We start from the raw sequence: 20,030 nt of genomic DNA on the forward strand, positions 1-20,030 counted from the left end.
TATTCAGTTCTAAAGGATGCAAGGTTCTTTTGAAACAAGTGTACAAAAAAAAACACTGAAAAAACTGACAGCAGAAAAAATAAACATGAACAGAAAAGAACTTGTGCTGTTGGTCATCATTTCTTTTTGTTAGTATCAAAAGGAAAAGGCATCATGTTGCGCCTAGACACTGTTATACCAAGTGAGTCCCAGACGACTCTTGTATCCTGTTTGAGCTTGTCCTCGAATCCGAACGGTTCCAGCCTTCAACTAGACGAGATTCGAGAAAGCAAGGGACCTGAGACAGAGCTGAAGCTGGTAGAAATACCAAACGTATTTTCGGATGAAACCTCTTTGTCAATGGTAGGTGTTGTGAGACAATTTTTGTGGTAGAAACGTTTTAAGACACACCAGGGAAAAGGCCTAATAGGAAGGGGTGATGATCCTTTGAAAGGACTGCAAAAGCGTTTCAACTGCATTTCTAAACCGTTATATTGTTGGGTCGTCCAGTATCTTCAGGAAGTATATAGGAATGTTGTATTCCCCTTTCTTGCGCAGAAATCTTGTGAAATTGTGAATGAATACGTAAATGTCAATGACATAAAGTCCTGTGGTCAGGTATGATTCGCTGTTCTTGCAAAGGCGACATCACATACTTTGATTGGTTGAGAGAAAGTTAACATATTTTGTTGGTTACCTAAAACTGAACAATGATTTGTATCCTTGGTGTGGTTGGTTGATTTTTGACATGTAAATGAAAAAAAAAAGGCCTATTGGTTTTATTAACAGTACATCTTTATTCTTTACTCTAACACAACCACCACCATCAATATCACTCAACGGAACAAGACATCACCCGATTTTTAATGAAATTCCTTGGCATTTTATCCATAACGTCGCAGATGTTAATGTAATCTCGCGCAAAAAGGGGACTAAACAGCCCCACTTCACTACTATTGTCTGTCCATAAGTGTTTTCTAAGTGAATAACATTACTAATATCCGAATTAACACCGAGTCGTATATGGAGTGTAAGACCTGTAATTTTGCTATGATATAAAAGACCACGCGATAATCATCAGGGCTAAGTTGCGTTTAACGCATCGCAATTCTCACTTTCACTAGGTTTCTGTCGCGTCTGCTACCTTTCGTAACAAATATCCCATGACTGACGAATAATAAAATTACTTTTTATTGAAGTCCTTATCTTGGGTCAAATTTGGTCTGAAACTTTGGTGCATTTTTTGGTAATTTCAGGCATTTTTGTAGTGACAATACCCCACCGTAGCGACGTTGGTGTTCACAATGTTCAATGTTTTGTTTTTCAGGGATTTGTTGTGGCGTGGGCCGGAAGTAAAAAGAACGCATGTGTTCGACTGATCAAGCACTTCTCAAAGATAAAAGAAGAGGACTGGAAAAAGGAAGTGGAGTTAGCAAAAGAGCTTAGGCAGGGACTGGAGCATCCCAATATAATCAAATACTGCTGGCACTCTGCAAGTACGTAAATAACAGATACTTTCCCTTATGTCACTGTTAAATAAATCACGACGAAAGAAAATGTATTATCGAAAGAATTTTAGTTAGTATGCGGCTTGAATTCCTAACTTAACGCCAGGTCCGTAGGGAAGGGAGGGGGTGCGACGGGTGTGCACGAACACCCCCCCCCCCCCCTTCCCCTTCACAGGCCCTAGAGGTCCACTTTTTTGTTTATCAACGATTTAAGACAAAGTGAACTAATAGTATTTTTCAATTCTAATTCACTGATTGTGGAGTAACATTGAAAATAGGGTGAAGAGTTGACTTCATGTAAGAGTATGAAACAGGGGATTTGGTATGCCTACAAGGCATTTACCCCTTGCTAATTCGTCGCTTACTCTTTCATTTTGTCGAGTAAGGTCTGTTTTGAAGGATTCGTGGTGCGGATTGAGCAAATGTTTCCTTGCCGCTTTTCTTTCACTGGGAGGTTATGTGGTCTTTTATATTACTGTACAGTGGCTTCCTGTGGTTTCCTGGCTATCTTTGCTCTATCAGAAATGGACCTCTGATCGCTAGCTGAACATGTTGATGATTCTTATTTTTAGGTCGCTAACCTTTAGGGTTTGTTTCCACAGCTTCCTTGGATCTGATTTATTATTTTAAGAGTGAGTAAGACGTTCCCTGGTATTGTTTTGACAGATACAGGAGCCTGCTCTTTAGCGTTGCTTGCAGGATATTGAAGCTCTTATTAAAGCTGTTCTACTCTTATAAAAAAAATTGCCCTGTCATTCGGTCAACGGCGTTGCTTGCATTATTCAACGCCGAGCCCTTTCATATTAGAATAATGCAATCCTGGACCAATGTCATTTGAAAGGTCTGGCCTAATAGCAATACTATAAAGGTTGCTTTGATGTGGATTACACTCTTATTACTTGTACACAGCTGTAATTCCATCAGCTGATTGTCAGAAAGAAAAGACTATTCATCATTTTAGGGTTTCTTTTACTTTTTGCAGCCGAAAAGTGTGTTGTTAACTACAAGAAAGCAGGATTTCCAAGATTCAAGAAAAGTTCATTGTAATTAAAACCATCCTTTCCTTTTAACCTAGTCAGATTTTTTAACCGATAATTTTTTTAGATGTGATTTGTACGGGTAAATGGCTGCATTGTTACGGGATTCTTAGATATTTTTATAAACAGCTTCAAGTTATCTAGATTGGGGCATAACCTGGCCGGTAAGCCTCTATCGTGGCAAACGTGAAAGATGCTTCATAAAAATGCGGTAGTCTTAAATAAAGCTTCGACTTTTGTCTGTCTATCTTTGATTTGTTCATTTATTTCGGGTTTTTAAGTAAAATTAGACTTTTTTATTTTCATTTGTCAATGGTGATTTTTACGGTTCATTGACATAAGAAGGATCTAAAACTTTCCTACGCTTATAACTGCTTTTAACTGCTTTGTGTGTTTTCTGAAATACCCAGCTTCCAAAAATATATGAATCAACCAAAACGTTTTTAGTACCCCATTGTTTTTTCTTTTTAACTTTTCCCCCCTGTTTCTCCAATTCATAGTTTATTGTGTTACGACTTTTCTGCAAACACGACTTTGGAGGAGTATTTCAAAAGTAACAGGATTATTTTTAATCTGGACTCTCTTATCGCTGTGGCTATTGACTTGATCTCCGCTATACAGCACTTGGAACAGAAAGGCGTGGTTCATAACAACATAACAACCTCCAGTATATTGATTGGCAGAGGATTCAGGGTAAGTTTAAAACATTAGTGTAGGGCGTCCTTGTTTTATCGCCTTATGTATACGTCATGTATGCGCCTGCGCGCTAGGTTTTGTTAGTAATCAACCACGAGTTCCGACTCAAGAGCCTGGAAAGGCTTAAGTTTGTACTTTACTTCGCGCTTTTTTCATTTTTTCTGCATACCAACCTTCGTAATATGTGACCCAGGTTGACAGATTCCCCGAGAGGTTCCTTCAGAGATCAGTTAAGCATGTGGAAACTGTCCTATCTGTTCGAGCCAAATGGCGCAATTAAGATAGCTTAAAATACCATCAACTCCTTAAGCTATTAATTTCTTTATTTACTAAGATTTTAGTATCTAGTATCTTTTTGATGATTTTATGACTTTTCCAACACGACAAACATAACATTAAAACAGAATGACAAAATTTGCAAGCTGCGTCGCAATCAAGTCACGTGTCCAAACTTATCTAAGGTCCAGGAGACGGAGCCGAGGAATTTTCATCAAAATACATACAGTGTTAAAGAAAACCTCAAATACTTTATATCTTTCAATTTTTCTTAGAGCACTAGAAACGATCTTTCTGGTTTCTGCTAGGTGCCTCCAATAACTGCTTTCTTGGAAGTTTTGGTTTCGCTCAGCGGGTTTCTCAGGATTTTCCTGAATGTATTTTAAATGGTCACTCAGTGAAGGACATTTTAGGCAAGAATATACTTCAGTTCGGTTTCGTCCTGAGTGAACTGATGAAGAATTGCCGCGACTCCAATGAATTTGAGGAGGTAATTATTACATTACGTAGCGAATAGATCGATTATTGGCATTAATATATATATAGCTCAGGTGACACTTGATTATGATTTGATATGCATGACCCACAACAGCTGAGAACCTTGAGCCTTGTGTGACTACTTTTAGTAAACCAAACCCCACTTGTAATTGTAACTGTGGACTTTCTCAATTACTTTCCGCCTCTCTAGTAAGCCGTAAGCCCCCCCCCCCCCCCCCCCCCACCCACCCCTGCCTCAAACTCCAAGAATATGCCCCCGGGTGCTTATTAGAGAATTGGTTTTTACAGTGCATTGCTTTTATGCATAATTCAGTAGCCTTTAAACTGTACGTCATTACAAAGGCTAACAAACTAACAATGCTGTTAAGAACAGTAACCAAACGTTAACTGTTACACTAGGTAGCCGTCGTGTAAATATAGGTGTTAATAGTTAAATGATTTTTTCCTTTGCTCTTTTTTAATTCATTTATACATTAATTCTCTTTTAGCTTCAAGAGGTGATGCATTTGTGTTTTGAACAAGATCCTGATGTGAGACCAAACGCATGTCAAGTAAGATACCTGGTGGAGGAACTGTGGTATCGCAATGATATTTGGGACACTAGCTTGTAGATTTATTTAAATCAAAGAATAAGTCATTATCCTTTACTCCTTGCAAAAAAGGAAGATACAAGCAGTTTTAAAGAGCACGGATGTGACTTTGTTGTCATTGTGGGTCAGCACAACGGATTCACGGATTCCCCACGAGTCAGTAAAACTTCTAGCTTTTCATAGGTTAGAAAAGAGTTCTTCAACTCGATGACTTATTTATTGTAGCCTTCCCTAAAGGCAAGGCCAATTTGCAACTGTTTATTTAAAATCAGCATTACTGGAAAGAAGGTCAGATAATTCTCGGTTCAGAAAGACTTTCTAGCCTCCTGTGTACAATAAAAAAAATGCTCATGACGTAGAGAGGCACGACAATTTTTTAATTATAACATACTTTGGACGTTAATAATGGTAATTGAACTGACCGAGGTGCAATTTAGTCTGTTATTACGGCCATTTTGAAATCGCAGAATTTAGTTAGTACCAATATTTATTCGATCTAGTAGCTGGTTTGTTGAAAAGCGCAAACAAAAGGCTTTTTCATCTCATATTGTGCACGAGACAGAAATGATGCAATATAGAGCAAGTATAGTGCGATTTAAGACAAAAATGACGCGATTTTAATAGATCATGAATGACGCGATTTAGAACTGATGTGATTTAGAGCAAAAAGTGATTCGTGAATAAAGATGGTCTTAATGGACCCCAAATGCCATTTGTCCATTTCGTTGTTTCACATTAATTAAGTTGCAATGTAAAAGCTTGAGGGCATTTCTATGTTAGAATCAATGACCATTTGTAAGCTAAAACGTTTACGCTTTGTACAAACCGTCAGCATTGCTAACAGTTCGTATTCTGAGCATATACGAAGCGTGTATCTCATTATTACATCAGGGCACAATTGTTACGGTTCGTACGATCCTTACGGATCATGACGGTCCGTATGCTTGATTGATACGGATCGTAAATTCCTTGTTATATTAGCCATGAGGCGAAACAAGCACGCTTCAACAGTAATATTCCTTGTTTTATAAGCCAAATACCAAAACAAGCGCGCTTCACGCGTAATAATCCCTCGTTCTATAAGCAATATACCAAAACAAGTGTGCTTCAAATGCATCATTTCTCGTTCTATAAGCTATAAATCAAAAGAAGCACGCTTCTAACTATTCCTCGTTCTATAAGCAATATACCAAAACAAGCGAGCTTTAAATGTAACATCGTTCTATAAGCCATAAACCACAAGAAGCGCGTTTCAAATCTAATATTTCTCGTTCTGTAGGCCATATACCAACAAGCGTGCATCACATGTAATATTTCTCGTTCAAAAGGCCATATACCAAAACAAGCGTGCTTCAAATGTAACATTCCTCTCGATTCCTTGTCCTATAAGCCATAAACTACAAGAAGCGCGATTCAAATGTAATATCCCTCGTTCTATAAGCCATAAACCAAGTGCACTGAGAGGAACGAACTGGAATCAATGCTATCAAGGAACGCAACCAAAGGCTGCAATATTCCGTAAGAATTGCTCCCTGGTTTTTTAACCTATGTAATCACTTCTCATGAAAGGGATGGCTTCAAGTTGCAAGCTACGGGAAGCGTGGGAAGGCATTTTCCAGAGAAAATTCCCGATAGAAGTGCAGGTGGCGGTGCTGGAAAGGGTTCCAACTATGTTTCTTAAGTCAAAGCAAAGAATTATTCGTGAAAACTGGACTTAAAACTACAGAATGGAATTGAGAAGTTTGTCACTGCGACAGGACCTGAAAAGTAAGACATCTAAAAAGAGCAAATCTACACAGTCTGAAAGTAAAGCAACCAAAAAACCAGCCGTTATAAAAGAACTGGAAAAACACTTTGACAAACCTGAAAACACTGTCCAGTGTGTGGTTGATATTAGTAAAGAGAATTATCCTTTTCTTGCCATGAAAATAGTCTAAGCCCCACTAAGTAAACGACATGCAATTTACGGACCGTAAACGTACCAGTTTGCGATCCTTACGGCCTCTACGAATCGACAAACCGTATATTCCCTCTCTTGCCCCACTAATGAGATGCAGGTTACGGACCGTAAACGGCCCTTTACAAACTGTATGCCATTTTTCAGTCCATACGATCCGTACGGATCGTAACATGGATTACATAGTACACACACATACATACTTTATTGTTACCTCCCCGAAGGGGCTTTTTAGGAACAATGATTATTCAAAAGGGTTACGTTATTTATAATTATAACTAATTACAACACTCAACTTAATAATAATCACAATTCTAGCTATTTACAATGTTTTTAAACTTAACTAAGATGTATTTACAAAATTATCTAAAAGCTGGCTTGACCAGGTCAATTTGCGCTAGACGTGCGATACATTCCGACACTGTGGTCGTTATATGGTTATCAAATGTTCAGTTCGGATCCAATTACGCCAAGATCTCTTGCTAATTGTACTGGGGAAATGTCCTTTCCCAACAAAGACAAATGAAATTCATGGAGCTTAGAGGTCATCTGATCTGTCGGCTCCCGAAAACAATTAATTTTGTCTTGTCTGGATTCAGTAGCAGCCGATTTCCGAAGCACCAGTTGCGAACCTACAGGAGATCTTCATTCCGTTGGGAGTCGTGTAAATTAAAAGAAACAAACAGTGGATTATACGGACCGTTTAAGTGCGAGTGTATTGGACAACTCTCGGAGAGGGAGGAGGACGGATCACGCTTTCCTTCCCCGTCGCCCATGCAGTGGGTCACCTTTTTTTAATTATCGAGGGGAAGGTGCGGAGGGTGGGTCATTTCATTAAAAAAACAACTCGCAAACAGAATTATAACGAAAAATAATGTTCTTGCGTGGAGGTATTAGTCCCATATTTAAGTCCTACGTTTATTTAAAATCCGATGCAAAGATGAGTTCCTTTTCGGTGTGTGTATTCATTGAGTGACAATGTCTCTGAAGCTATAGTATCGGTCGTATGGCGCTATTTTCAGTCGTGCCTTCTTCAAAAGATGATTGGGTGAGTCGCTTTCGAAGTTTCCCTTCACTTTTCGTGAAAGTTCAAACTGTTTTATAAACTTTAAATACTTTCTCTCCCAAAATATGCCAGCAAATTTCTGTCTGATGTTATTCACTAATTGCACTGAAAAATAATATGGAGGTTAATGTTACGCTGTTTGTTTGTATTTTTAATCGCTTCTCCGAAATGTATATTGTGTTTGAAAGAGGACCTCGATTGGCAATTATAACTTCCAGTGATCAACGTCTGCCCCCCAAAAAATAAAACTCAAGTAACACATGCACAAAAGACAAAAATGGAAAAAAAGGAGTTTAACTGATCATACCCATTTTAATACAAATAGAATAAAGTCGAACGTAATGTATTCCTATACTTATTCCTCTACGTTTGTTCAGACAGGTGTGAGCCTTCCAATTTATCTTAATTAAACTACCTTTAAATTAAACAAAAGACAGAAAAGTTTTCTTGTATAATGACACATCCAATTATTATGGAATTTTATTGCACATCACCTCAAACCGAAAAAAATAAAGAGAAAGAGAAAGAGAGAAGATATACAGTTGTTTAGCTGTGGATTTTTTAGTATGACAAACAGGAAGAATGGTTCTTTTAAGAGATTCCTTTCACAGCCGCTAAATTTATAGACTCATGATGTTATAACCATCTGAAATATGAAATATGGTAAAAAAATTGGTGATAACAAAACACGAAACGTTGCATTGCTTTCATTGCTCGGGTGGAAGAAATAGAAAAGAAGTTAAGATCAAGATAAAATAAAGCTTGAAACCGTGAAAAGATGAAATATAGACAAGCTCTCGTTTTTTCGTACCAGCGTTTTGAAAATGCCCTAATTTCCATAATTTCCATCGGGCCTTTGACAAGGATTACGCCGATTTTAAACTTTCCTATTTTTTCGCAGAAACGGGATCTCGTTGGAACTATTAAATATTGTTTTAAAAAAGTTTACCAAAAGGTGCTTGTTCGGGGGAAATCCTTTTTTTTTTTTTTTCTAGCGCCGGATTCTCAATAATTACTTACAACGGCTCTTAAAGAGTTGCGGGTCTCAAATAATTAGCAATCACGACATGTGGGATAGACCCCGTCTGCGTAAAAGCATTGATGGTCACAAGCAGAAATCGTCTTCCGTATGCAAACACTTTTTAAATAAACACAATATTGCAACACCAACGTGCCTTCTTGAGCAGTTCGACGTGTTTGCAAAATGCCACACAAAATTCGACTGCCTCATCACAGAGATGCTTTCATTCGGATCTTTAAAATAACTATCCCTCAAGGCGCAAACTGACTCTGTTCGTGCTAAAGTGTTTGTGTAACAACGTTCCTCTGTCAGTATGCTAATTATGGTATTTTAATTGATACGTCTAGGCCTTCTACAAATCCATGTTACTTTTTCAGTAGCCGGCTCGTTCAGGGTTGTTTTGTCATCATTAGTCTTTGGACATTTGAAAAGATGCAATGCGCAAACATGGCAAATCCTTTTTCAACAAGCAAGAAGCGAAATGAATTGAATGTTTTCGCTCCTTTTTGCTAATTCCTATTTTTTTGGATCAAGTATCATGGGGGGGGGGGGGGGGGGGGCGTCTTCTAGACAAAGGGCTTCTAATACAAAATTAACATCGTAGAGAGGGCGTTTAATGCACAAGAGGCGTAATTTGTCACCCAGTATATTAGACGAGTAACTAGTCCCTAGCTTGCCTTACCTTTATAATTTGACCTCTAATAATAATAATAAAAAAAATACTAGCTACAGCCAAAATTAGAACCTTGTCGTAAATTCAAGTTAACATAGCAGAAGCCAATCTGGCAAAATTTTGCAGAACAAACATCTCAACTGCCACACGTCAGTAACGTCACTATTGATGCACCCTTCTGGTAATTTTCATTTGTTTTATTTTTGTATTAGAATATATTTGTTACCGATTTGTAGAGACAGTACTAACTCCTATGTTCAATAAACTGTATCATTTATTTTGGACTATAATACTCTGTTAAGTAGATTTAAAATGATTATTCCATAACTCTATTTCATTCTTCATCCCTCCCTTAGAAAGCTTGAACAAGTCTTACAGTTTTCATGCCACCCTATTTCAAGCAGAGTTCTAATGTTGCTTGTTTAGACAATTTTGGCAGCGGAAGTCTAACAGCGTGTATTCCAAATTATTAAAAAATTTTAGACAGAGGGTTCTTCATTTGCATTACTAATCATGACAAAATACAATAAAGACTGTCTCTGTTTGCATGTCAGTGAACACAGTCCGTTCAACAGTTCGTAGGGGCACCTGTCAATTGAGAGAACTTCTTCAACTGTTCTTGCTACAGAAAAAGGAAGGAGGAAAAGTTAGCAGCATGTCTTCGTTCAACAGCTGGCTTATTATTGTTTCTCTGCTTTATAACGTTTTGCTTTACCGATCCTCCGCACGTCCGACTTATCCACCCTCAGGTGAGTTTTTACACCAGGTAAACTTTTTTTTACCGTTACTTAAAAATAACAGATTGCGCGAGTTTCGCCGTTTTTCCTGAAAGGCAAGCGCACTTAACACGTTGTGTAATAAACTATATCTTATTTGGTTTAGACTACAGATGGCATACACCGGAGAAAGTAATTTTACCTTCCCAGCCACGAGGCATTTCGCAGATATTTTTTCACTGATATTTTTTTAACAGCCTTAAAATTATAAGTCATATTCTATAGTTTGCAAGCATTTAAGGAAACTGTGGAAATGTAGCTACAAATTTTTATTCTGCCGTGTTTGACGTGTTTATGCTGAAACAAGAAATACGTGAATCGCAGGACCTAGCGTAGCACTTCGGGGCAAGGGCAAGAAGTAGGAAGAAATGGAAGTAAAGCAATCGGGAAGAAATTTTATAGATTTAAAAAATTTTACTCCGTATAAAGAAACAAAACAAAACTAAAATAGCTAAAAATAAATAAATAAATAAATAAAAAGGAGAAAAAAAAAAAACAAGAAAAACAAAAAAGAAAAAAGAAAAGAAGGGAAAAAGAAAAGTAGGTTCCACCCGAAATTTAACTCAGGACCCTCTACGCGCCGGGCCGTTTTCGTTACCACTACGCCAGGTGGGGCAATACTATGAGAGAGGCGATAATATTTTATTTAAAACCTTTCCCAGTAGAACTTTCCACTGCCGCGCTCTTTTAAACACGAATTCAAAGATATTTTTCAGGAGAATGACTGATGTTTTGACGGTAAAAAACCCAACTTAAACGCATTTCATCGCATTTAAAGAACAAATGCCCAACTAAGCCGATACGGTATAAACTCGTCTGCGAGCATGGCATGTGTTATGTTACCTCGATTTTCGCTTATATTAATGATCCAAATCGCTTCCATTTTCTCTTAAAAGTACTTTTGCCTTCGAAATTCGTCTTAAAAAGCACTTATCGACTCCTAAAACAGCCGCTAAAAACAAACCAATAGAAATATGACCAAAGCAAGACTCTTCGAAAAGCAAGTCTATCGGTTGCCTGGAAACCCACAATGCACCTTGACGTCACTCTGGATGACTTCAAGGTGGACACCATCCAAACTCGATTTATTTTGCATAGACTTATAGCAAAGAGAATATTACGCTTGGCTTGCGATCCTCGTAGGAGTCACGCGCGTTGCAAATTCCGACAAAATTATAAACCATCACGAGGAATGAGCTTAGCAGTCCGATTATAGTACTTTGAAGATCCCGCTGCTATGCGACATTTTTACATGATTTCCACCTTTTTGTTAAAACTTTAATTTGTCTCCTATAATGAAGGACCAGTCAAAACCCACGATGTTTGAAGGAGATATCGTGTATTTGAAGCTTAAGGCGAGGTGTTGTTTAAACCTTCGCAACTCTGCCTTAAAAACATTTTGCATTTTTATTGGTTCTACAATACGTAGAACCCAACTTGCCCAACAAAATTGGATAAAAAAGGCAAAAACTTAAAGACGTCGAAAACTTTGTTGAGCAGGGATGTTGCTCGATCCTCCTTTTAAGAATAAAGGAGTTTGCATCAGCTTGTTTACGGCGAGTTATTGCATGGTATTCACTTTTTTGGGTTTTAATTTCGATCTTATTTGCGTTGTGTCTAGTGCTAGACTGCGATTTTGACAACTCCACGTTTTGCGGATGGGCAAATGAAAAATCTGGAAAAGCGAAGTTTAATTGGACTTTAAATTCGGGGCAAACACCAAGCTGGAGAACAGGTCCTCGTTCTGATGTTTCAGGTATTTTCTTTATTTTAAAATCTGCTTCTTATTATGTTTAACAGTTTGTAACGTTCATCTGAATTTTGAGGGAGACCGATTCACTTCATATTAAGATATATATTTTTTTAACAGTGACTCATTTTATTGGACTACAGTAATTCTAGAGCCATTCTCTACAGCAAAATTAAACAACAAAGTGTGTAATTATAATACTGAAAGAAATAAGACGAACTCGTCATTACTTTTCACTACGTTAACTTAAAGGCAGCTACAGTGACTTCATTTCTTTAAAAGTTAAAATCTGTATCACGCAAAAATCCCGGAATTGTAATTTTGTGATTCCTTGGTATTCTAAAAATAACTAAACTCAATGGATGTGTAGTAATCGAAAGCGTCAACTCAGTCAATATTTTGTTCCAATATCTCCAGGAAATGGAAAGTATGCATATCTTGAAGCATCTTTTCCTCGACAACATGGTGATAACGCTAGGCTTTTAAGTCCTATAACGCAAGGTGCAAATTGCCTGTCATTCATGTATCATATGTATGGAAGGTTCATGGGAAGCTTGGTAATCTACATGAAAACAAACAGCAATGAAACAGTGGAATGGATTAAATCAGGCACACACCCCAATCAATGGCTAGAAGCTGATATATTCCTCAATTCCTCAGCTCACTACCAGGTAATCCATTTGACTGATGAATAGAGAAAGCGGGCTATAACCTACGCTAATTTTTTTTCTTTGCTCGCGCCATATCGATGCAGAATCTGTTAACAAAGTAAGTAAAATAAAAGAAGAGATTGACAGTCAAACTACTACCTTAACTGGCTTTTAGATAAAAGATCTTGATTCTCTCGACCATCTTTGCACAAGCAGGAGTACATTTATTTATAATATACGAACTAAGAGAACACCTTGCAACAAAACCGTTAGAACACTGATTGAAAATTAATTAAGATTATCCAGTTTTATTTAATTGATGGGCACGATGTTTTTTGATATTATAGTTATTCCTCAGTTATAAGCATGCTATTACTTGTCTACTATTTGAATGACAGTAAAGCGCAACGCCTGACGTGACAAAAAAATGCAGGTTTTTGTTAAAGGATTCTGATAACCAGGATCTCATTGCTGATGTGGCAGCAATCAGAAATAAGGTAGTATGGTTTAGTAGTTACTCTCACAAGGGGGTGCTCGGGTTAGTATACTGCTGCATTGTTTTTCCGTCAGCTTTTTTTTAGCCCAATTTATGTAAGTTACCGACAAGCGTACTAGAATATATCTAGTAACTAACTTTAAGAGTTTAATCTTTATAGATTATAATGGAGGGAGTAAGGGGCGTTTCCTATTCAAGTGATGTAGCCATAGATAACATCGCATTCAGAAATGGATCCTGTGAACGACTTGGTATGTACACGATATTTATCACTGCATTTTTTAAATATTACAACAAGCTGACACTCAAAGATGGATCAAACTCATAAAACTAATTTCAAGACATTCGTAACCTGTTTTCCTTTGTTTCAAGTTACCCAGTCGTTATACGCCTTCATAAAGGAAGATGCTACAGACTTCAAATTGGACAGAATTCCATTTCACAATGGATGGTTCTATCAGTTTACCGTGCATGCTCTTCAAACAAGAAACAGTTCCGCCGATGTGATGTACTTTGTGTACCCAGCAAACACTGTCCATTGTGCAAAAAGCGTCACCCAAGAGCTTTCATTAGAAAACCTCAGTTGCTTCCCTCGAGACTTCTTCTTTTCCTCAAGGACATATCAGCCACATTACAAAAAGTTGTTGCTTCTGAATCGAGGAGAAACACTACCTTACGGGATCACCTTAGAGGAATACCATAACTGCTGTGGTCAAACAGTTACTGAGTACTTCTTTGCAAATGTGTCATTAGACCGTAAGTGAATAAGTGAACTTATACTAAGTTGTCTGTGACTTAGGCATAAAACCCATCTTTTTCCAAATATAATACGACGGCTAGTTTTCTTTTAACAGTAAGGTTAATACCAATGCTGGCCGGTAACGAGATATCTAGTTATTCGGGTTAAAATGAAAAAAAAAAAAAAAAAAAAAAAGGGAATCATTATTCAAGTAAAACCTGAAGCTTTGGTCAGTTGTTCAGAAACTGTGTATGGATTGTTGTTGTTTTTTTCCAATTTCAGAAAAAAATGCATGCCCACTTGGCTGGCTTAATTTGGGCGAATCATGTTTTAGAATACACATAAAATTTAGTTACGAAACATGGAAAGACGCCATGTTCAAGTGTCAAAACCTTGGAGGAAGACTCGCTGTTCTTGGTAATGACGTCAAACTGCGTGCATATTCAAGATTCATCGAGGACTATGTGGAGGACCTAACGTACTTTCATTATGTATTTTTCGTCGGGGCTCATGTTGTCAGCGACGGGCGCTGGATTACTGTCCAAAAACAACTGCTTTCAGCTCAGTCGTTACCATGGGGATCCTTTCAACCTTCAGGTGATGGTTGGTGCACTGACCTGATTTTCGAAGAGAAGTGGAATTCTAAAGGCTGGAGAATCAACGACAAAAACTGCTTATCAAAAGAAGGATTTGTCTGCCAAAAGCCTATGAACATCTCAGGTAATAGCATTTAAATTTACTGTACATGCATCTGATTTAAACGGAGTTTTTCAATGACATTAAATTAGGAGAAGAGGATAATAAATTTTAGTAAGCACTTAATCTTTATAGATACCATAAATACAGATTTTTTTAAAAAAGGGCCTATCCAATTTTATAAAATAACTAAGATAGTACGCGCGCTCTGATTGGCCGAGAGCAGTGTTTGCATGAGAGTATGTAAACATGGTTGTGGCGTCAAGTTGTTTGGCTTTTCGCGCGCTAATCACGCAAGCACCAAATTTGAAAAAGTTTTCGAGTTCAAAACTCGACAAGTTTACTTTATTTACCCATTCCTTCGTCGGCTGAAACATGGAAAATCGTTACAAAGAAGGTGAGCCAATTTTTCTTCGCTAAAGCTGACATTTTAAGCGAGAAAAATCCGTATTTTGCAAAGCATCTTTTTGCAAAACAAGAACTCATTACGCCATCAAGACTTCGTGGACAAGATTTTGCGACCGGTAAGAATTTCTCTTTTAATCAGTGCCATACAAAGAGTTTTGCATTTTTTTCTAGGGAAAGTTATTTTATAAAAGCAATAGAAAACTTTTTTCCTGTGTTTGCATAGCCTGATATAAACACTCGAGGCGTTGGGAGAATTCTCGACGGTTATGCAAACCCTCGACTTCGTCTCGGGTTTGCATAACTGTCTCGAACTCTCCCAACCCCTCTCGTGTTTATATCAGGCTATGCAAACACGGAAAACGTTTTCTATTGCTTAATTGCAGCCCTTTGAGTGGAAGAGGGCCAAAAGGCTGGGTTTTTTGCGTCCAATAATCTAGGAAATCACGCTAACAAAGGAAAAGGAAAGGAAAAATGGGGAAGACCTTAGATAACAATGACCTCAACCAGGTTGTGGAGTCCGGCGGAGCGGAAAGGGAGAAGAATGAAAAAAAAAGCAATGGTTGCACCCTTAGTTTTTATATTAGCTATTCTGGAGACCTTTTTCAACGAAGAAAAAAACCGCCTAACGGAAAAGATCTATTTGGCGATAACGTTTTCAAAAATTCATCAATTCATATCAAGCCGGACTTTTCAAAACGTTATTGCCAAATGGAGCTTTGGCGTCCAACAGTTTTTTCGGCCAAAGACTATCTCCACAGTAGCTATTATAAAAACTAAGAGTATAATTATAAAAACTAAGAGTTCAAAAATTCATCTATATATCTAGCCGGACTTTTCAAAACGTTATCGCCAAATGGAGCTTTGGCGTCCAGCAGTTTTTCGGCCAAAAACTATCTCCACAGTAGCTATTATAAAAACCAAGAGTGCTTTTTTCTCTTCTCCTCCTTTCCTTCTCTTCGCTCTTTCTTTTTCTCCTTTCATCTTCCTTCGTTACTGTGAGATTGAAGCTTCTCGGGCTTAAGAAACCTGCCTTTTGACGCCTTTTCTCTCAAACGACTACAAATTTCCTTTAAGGTTGGTTTTCAAAAATCTCTTGACCGCAAGCATCATTGAATCAGGTTGACTTTTATCTTTTGGCAAAACTCAAGACTCACTCAGTATAAACGTTACATTGGTGATTGTTTTCACAGTGACAACGTGCGATTCCGGTTGGTTCGTGGTGAATGATTCATGTGTTCGAGTATTTTCGGGGACTTCCTTTGCCAGAGAATGGAACTGGGCTCGTGTGTGGTGCAAACGACTAGGAGGCGACCTTGCTGTCGTTGAATCTGAAATTAAAAGAAAAATTATCTCAGAACATCTCACTAACATATCCAATAAGTACCCAGATGACAACATCAAAGCATTTCTTGGTATTCGTAAGTTTGGCACATGGCATTGGTTAGATGGCAGCAATATTTCAGGTAGCATTTGGCGTTTTAGGTATCCTGATATTTTGTCACGGAGTGGAGAGTGTGGCTTGCTAGTTAAATGGTGGTTTTCACTTGAATGGAAGCTTATCCCGGTGTCTTGTTCTCGTCGGTATCCAGTTGGATTCACGATCTGTGAAACAGATGAACGTAAGTCCTTGGTTATGGTAATTTGATATCCAGTTTTTTTGGGAAAACGTTTGTCTTAGATCCATAAAAGATCACAAGACAAATTTTGGAAACTTTTCTTGAAGATGATTCTTTAATTTTGCTCTTACTATTATTCAATAATGCTTAGGAAGATTTTTGGTCGGTTGGCAATCCATCCATTCATCCCAGGCCAATGGCAGCGGTGAGCCCTTCCATGCCGTCGACGGTAACGCTGCTTCTTGTTTCACAGTTAAAGGGCAAAGGGTAAGTGCTTTGCAGTAACAATCCATTTCAGTTGTACCCCGCTTAGCTTATGAGATGCCGATCATGAACTAGCTTTGCTCGTAGTTAAATTGTCTATATTTGTAAATGAGTTGCTAGTTTTCAAGATGCCTGCCATATAATATGTTTGATTTAAGCTGGCCCATTCTAGAAACGTCCCCTACCCTTTTACCAAATAAATGCTGTGGTTTCAGTTTGCACTTGACTTAAATTTTAATTCCCTTTGTTTTTGAATATGGTAATATGTGGTATCCAGTTTGAAACTAAAAACGAAGAGGTTCAACTTAGAATAAATTGAACCACAACAAATACTGAATAAACGGTCTTTTTGTAACTTTTTTTACCACAGGGTCAGCCAGTCTGGTGGAGTGTAACTTTGCAAAGACCAGCATTTATCAGCAAAATCCGGATCATTAACAGCCTGGGGTGCTGCCTTGCAGAAATGACCAAACATAATGTCATTTTAAGGAACAATTTGGAAACCGTAAAAGCAAACTGTAAAGTTTACTCGTGGAAGGACAGACAAAAAACACTGATGATCTGTGAACCGTTGATTTCTGCTTCAAATGTAACTATTTATGAAGACGATGGGGACGGTTTAAGCCTGTGTGAGGTGATGATAACGACAATAGGTGAGAACTGTTAACGCTTTTTGCTCCATTCACATTGATAATATAAACTTAATTCCTCGAAAAAGATAGTTGTTTTTCATTCATCAAATTGAAAACCAAATAATCCAAAGGAACATTCTCTTAAAAGATCTCCACGTTGCAAATTTGACACGCTCTCACTGTTTGGACATGCTGGCGCCCATGTTGTGCATAAGAAGTGAGATCTTGATGTTGACTTTGGAGCGCGCAAGATAGAGTGTTCAACGTTGATGTGAACAGAAGAAATAATGATGCACACACGAAAAATTGCGACTATTTTTATGAGCGTTGCTTCTACAAAGCATACACGTTTTTGCTTTTCTTGGTATTGACAAATATATTCGACCATTATTAAATACACAGAAAGCGAAGAGAGTCTTCGTGGCGTTCTTCAAGAACTTTGGTACAATATTCCTTCTGGAACGATAACGAGTTTGCGGGCAGACAACAGGCTTCCTAGCACTGATCCAGATGTTGTGAACATTCTCCGACAGTTTGACTCTCCCTCCAGTTTCCATACAAATTATGGACAACGTTTGACAGGGTATTTGCAGGTACCTAGTTCTAATATTATTTTTCCTGTAAAATTTGGTCTCATATTATGCTTATAAATATGAACTTTAAGGTGTTGTACAAAAAGAGGTACAGACTTTCGACCAAGAATCCTTAAAGGATTGCAGGGATCCTTTTTTTTTTTTTAATTTTCTGCTTCGATTTTTATTTTCTTGGCGTTTGTGTGTGTTTTCCAACCATTTTCTACATGTCAACCCAAATATTCCTTTCCCTTTAATATTTCCCTTTTCATGTAAAATGCACCCGTTGCTGACATCACTTGCGCATTCTGTGACAGGTATAGTAACTCATACCACTCATGTCACTAATTTTATTTGCTTTTTCTTTTTGTCTCGCGTAAGGTACCTGAAAGCGGTAACTACACCTTCTTTGTCGCACGCGATGACAATTGCGAGCTTTGGTTACGACCAGAGAGGGTAGAGCTCGTTGAAAAAATAAAGGAAAATGAAGCATCAGACAAACTACGTCTCATAAAACTGGACTTTTGGACAGACCACAATCAATGGGACAAGTAAGAATACCTTGTCATTTTGATAAAAAAGGTTATTTTCTCCTGAAAACTAAACGGCGCTTCGTCGTACTTCCCTTTATCCACTTTAGACTGCGAGCAGTGCAAAAGTGTTTATCTACTGAGCCTAAAAAAACAATTCGTTTTTGGCTGAACTAAAACGAGTCAAATTTTGGTCTTACTTTTTGAAACTTAACGATAATACAACTAATGAATCACTAACCGCAGGAAATACCAGACTAAAAATTTTATTTGCTTTGCCTTAACAAAACACACTAATTAGCATTTGAATTTGGTTCCTTAGGACCAACGTATTTCTTAGATATCCTAAAACCATTACCTCATGAGAATAAACTTTTAGCTATGAAAAGTCAAACACAGTGTATCGTTTTGTGTGTATGCATGCACGTTTTTATCTATTTTTTTTATGAGTAAAATTATCACCCGCACCCGTTTTTGTGTACGTTTCTTTAGATTTCCCTCTCTCCAGATATCCAAAGAGATATGGTTAAGGAAATGCCAGTTGTACTCTGTGGAGCTACTAATAAAGCAATCAGGAAGAAGTGATTGTGCCTCCGTAAGAATGAAGCTACCAAATGGGACATACAAAGGCCTAATAACTGCGGCTCACATATTTTGGGTGAAGCCAGGTAAATAACCTAATGTAGCTGATGCTACTGAACGAAGACACCCTTCATAGGTGTTAAAATTGTCTGTGTCCTGCACATGCTTTCTCACGAACTTTTTCTCTCAAGCGGAGACTCGTTGCTATTTACTGACGCCTGCACTGCCCAGCGCTCCCTTGTTCCCTAGACTTTTAGCTTTCGCTTTCTCTCCTTACCCCTTTTTTGCTTTTTCTTATTAGCGTTATTTTAACCGGAAAAGTTCCGTCAAAATTCTGAGGATTATAAAGTTCTTTGAAAGTAACTTAAGAACAACCTTTTCGTTGAAAATTTCCGGTCAACTTAACCTGTTTTTTTTTTCTGGCTAGTTTGAGTGAAACTTTCTTATTCGGGAATGGTTTGAAAGATCCTTTCCCTCTTCACAAATTAGTTGTCAAAGTTGTTTATGGCCTTTAAAACGGATCATGACAAGTAGTGCGAGGGACAAGTCTTACCTATCGGATAAATAGTTGTCTTTACCGAAATTCTTATTTAGAAAACACCGATTTTCCTTCTATGCAGATTATGAAGGATTTGAAATCTGTCTTATTGTCGGTATAATTTGCAATTCCTACAGGTGTTGGATACATAAACTTTGACATAACGTCTGTTCCTAAAAAGTTCACCCTCAAGACCGGTGAAAAACTTCTAATTCAAGGTATTTTAGGTGGCATGATTTGCTTATCCAAAATTACTCGTATGTGAAAGAAGTTCCATTTTTGTTCCAGTACCAAACATTTTGTTTTATTAGTGGAAAACCATTAACCATAATTTGAACTCCAAAGCTGCCATAGCACTAATAACTATAAATTTAAAGAATAGAATTTTTTTTGTAACAAATAAAAATTTTCAGACAATGCGCCTGCTTGATCTTAATTAACCTGCTTAGACTGTCAAGTCATTTTCTCTTCTTCAACCAT

General features: G+C 37.7%; 3 protein-coding genes and 1 long non-coding RNA gene across 4 annotated transcripts in view; all 4 read left to right on the plus strand.

Moving 5' to 3' along the window:
- LOC140928610 (uncharacterized) overlaps positions 1-5,209 on the plus strand; it is a 35,787-nt gene extending 30,578 nt beyond the window's left edge. The window contains 7 exon segments of the mRNA XM_073378416.1: positions 134-342; positions 1,307-1,475; positions 2,470-2,530; positions 3,025-3,217; positions 3,805-3,820; positions 3,823-3,986; positions 4,483-5,209. Coding sequence (XP_073234517.1) covers positions 134-342; positions 1,307-1,475; positions 2,470-2,530; positions 3,025-3,217; positions 3,805-3,820; positions 3,823-3,986; positions 4,483-4,605 — 935 coding nt within the window. The 3' untranslated portion in view covers positions 4,606-5,209.
- A 6,980-nt stretch (positions 5,210-12,189) lies between these two features.
- On the plus strand, positions 12,190-13,745 carry LOC140928705 (uncharacterized). Its single transcript, XM_073378516.1, has 3 exons — positions 12,190-12,498; positions 13,134-13,224; positions 13,346-13,745. The coding sequence occupies exons 1-3, from the start codon at positions 12,190-12,192 to the stop codon at positions 13,735-13,737; spliced, it is 792 nt and encodes a 263-aa protein (XP_073234617.1). The 3' UTR covers positions 13,738-13,745.
- A 2,839-nt stretch (positions 13,746-16,584) lies between these two features.
- Positions 16,585-17,885, plus strand: LOC140941420 (uncharacterized). Its single transcript, XR_012166460.1, has 3 exons — positions 16,585-16,699; positions 17,067-17,349; positions 17,731-17,885. It is a non-coding gene; the product is annotated as an uncharacterized lncRNA (long non-coding RNA).
- A 404-nt stretch (positions 17,886-18,289) lies between these two features.
- LOC140928803 (uncharacterized) overlaps positions 18,290-20,030 on the plus strand; it is a 32,652-nt gene continuing 30,911 nt past the window's right edge. Inside the window, exons 1-2 of the mRNA XM_073378619.1 lie at positions 18,290-18,451; positions 18,923-19,098. Coding sequence (XP_073234720.1) covers positions 19,032-19,098 — 67 coding nt within the window. The 5' untranslated portion in view covers positions 18,290-18,451; positions 18,923-19,031. The remainder of the gene's footprint in view (positions 18,452-18,922; positions 19,099-20,030) is intronic.

The sequence above is a fragment of the Porites lutea genome, chromosome 1, assembly GCF_958299795.1.
Source record: "Porites lutea chromosome 1, jaPorLute2.1, whole genome shotgun sequence".
Lineage (NCBI taxonomy): Eukaryota > Metazoa > Cnidaria > Anthozoa > Scleractinia > Poritidae > Porites > Porites lutea.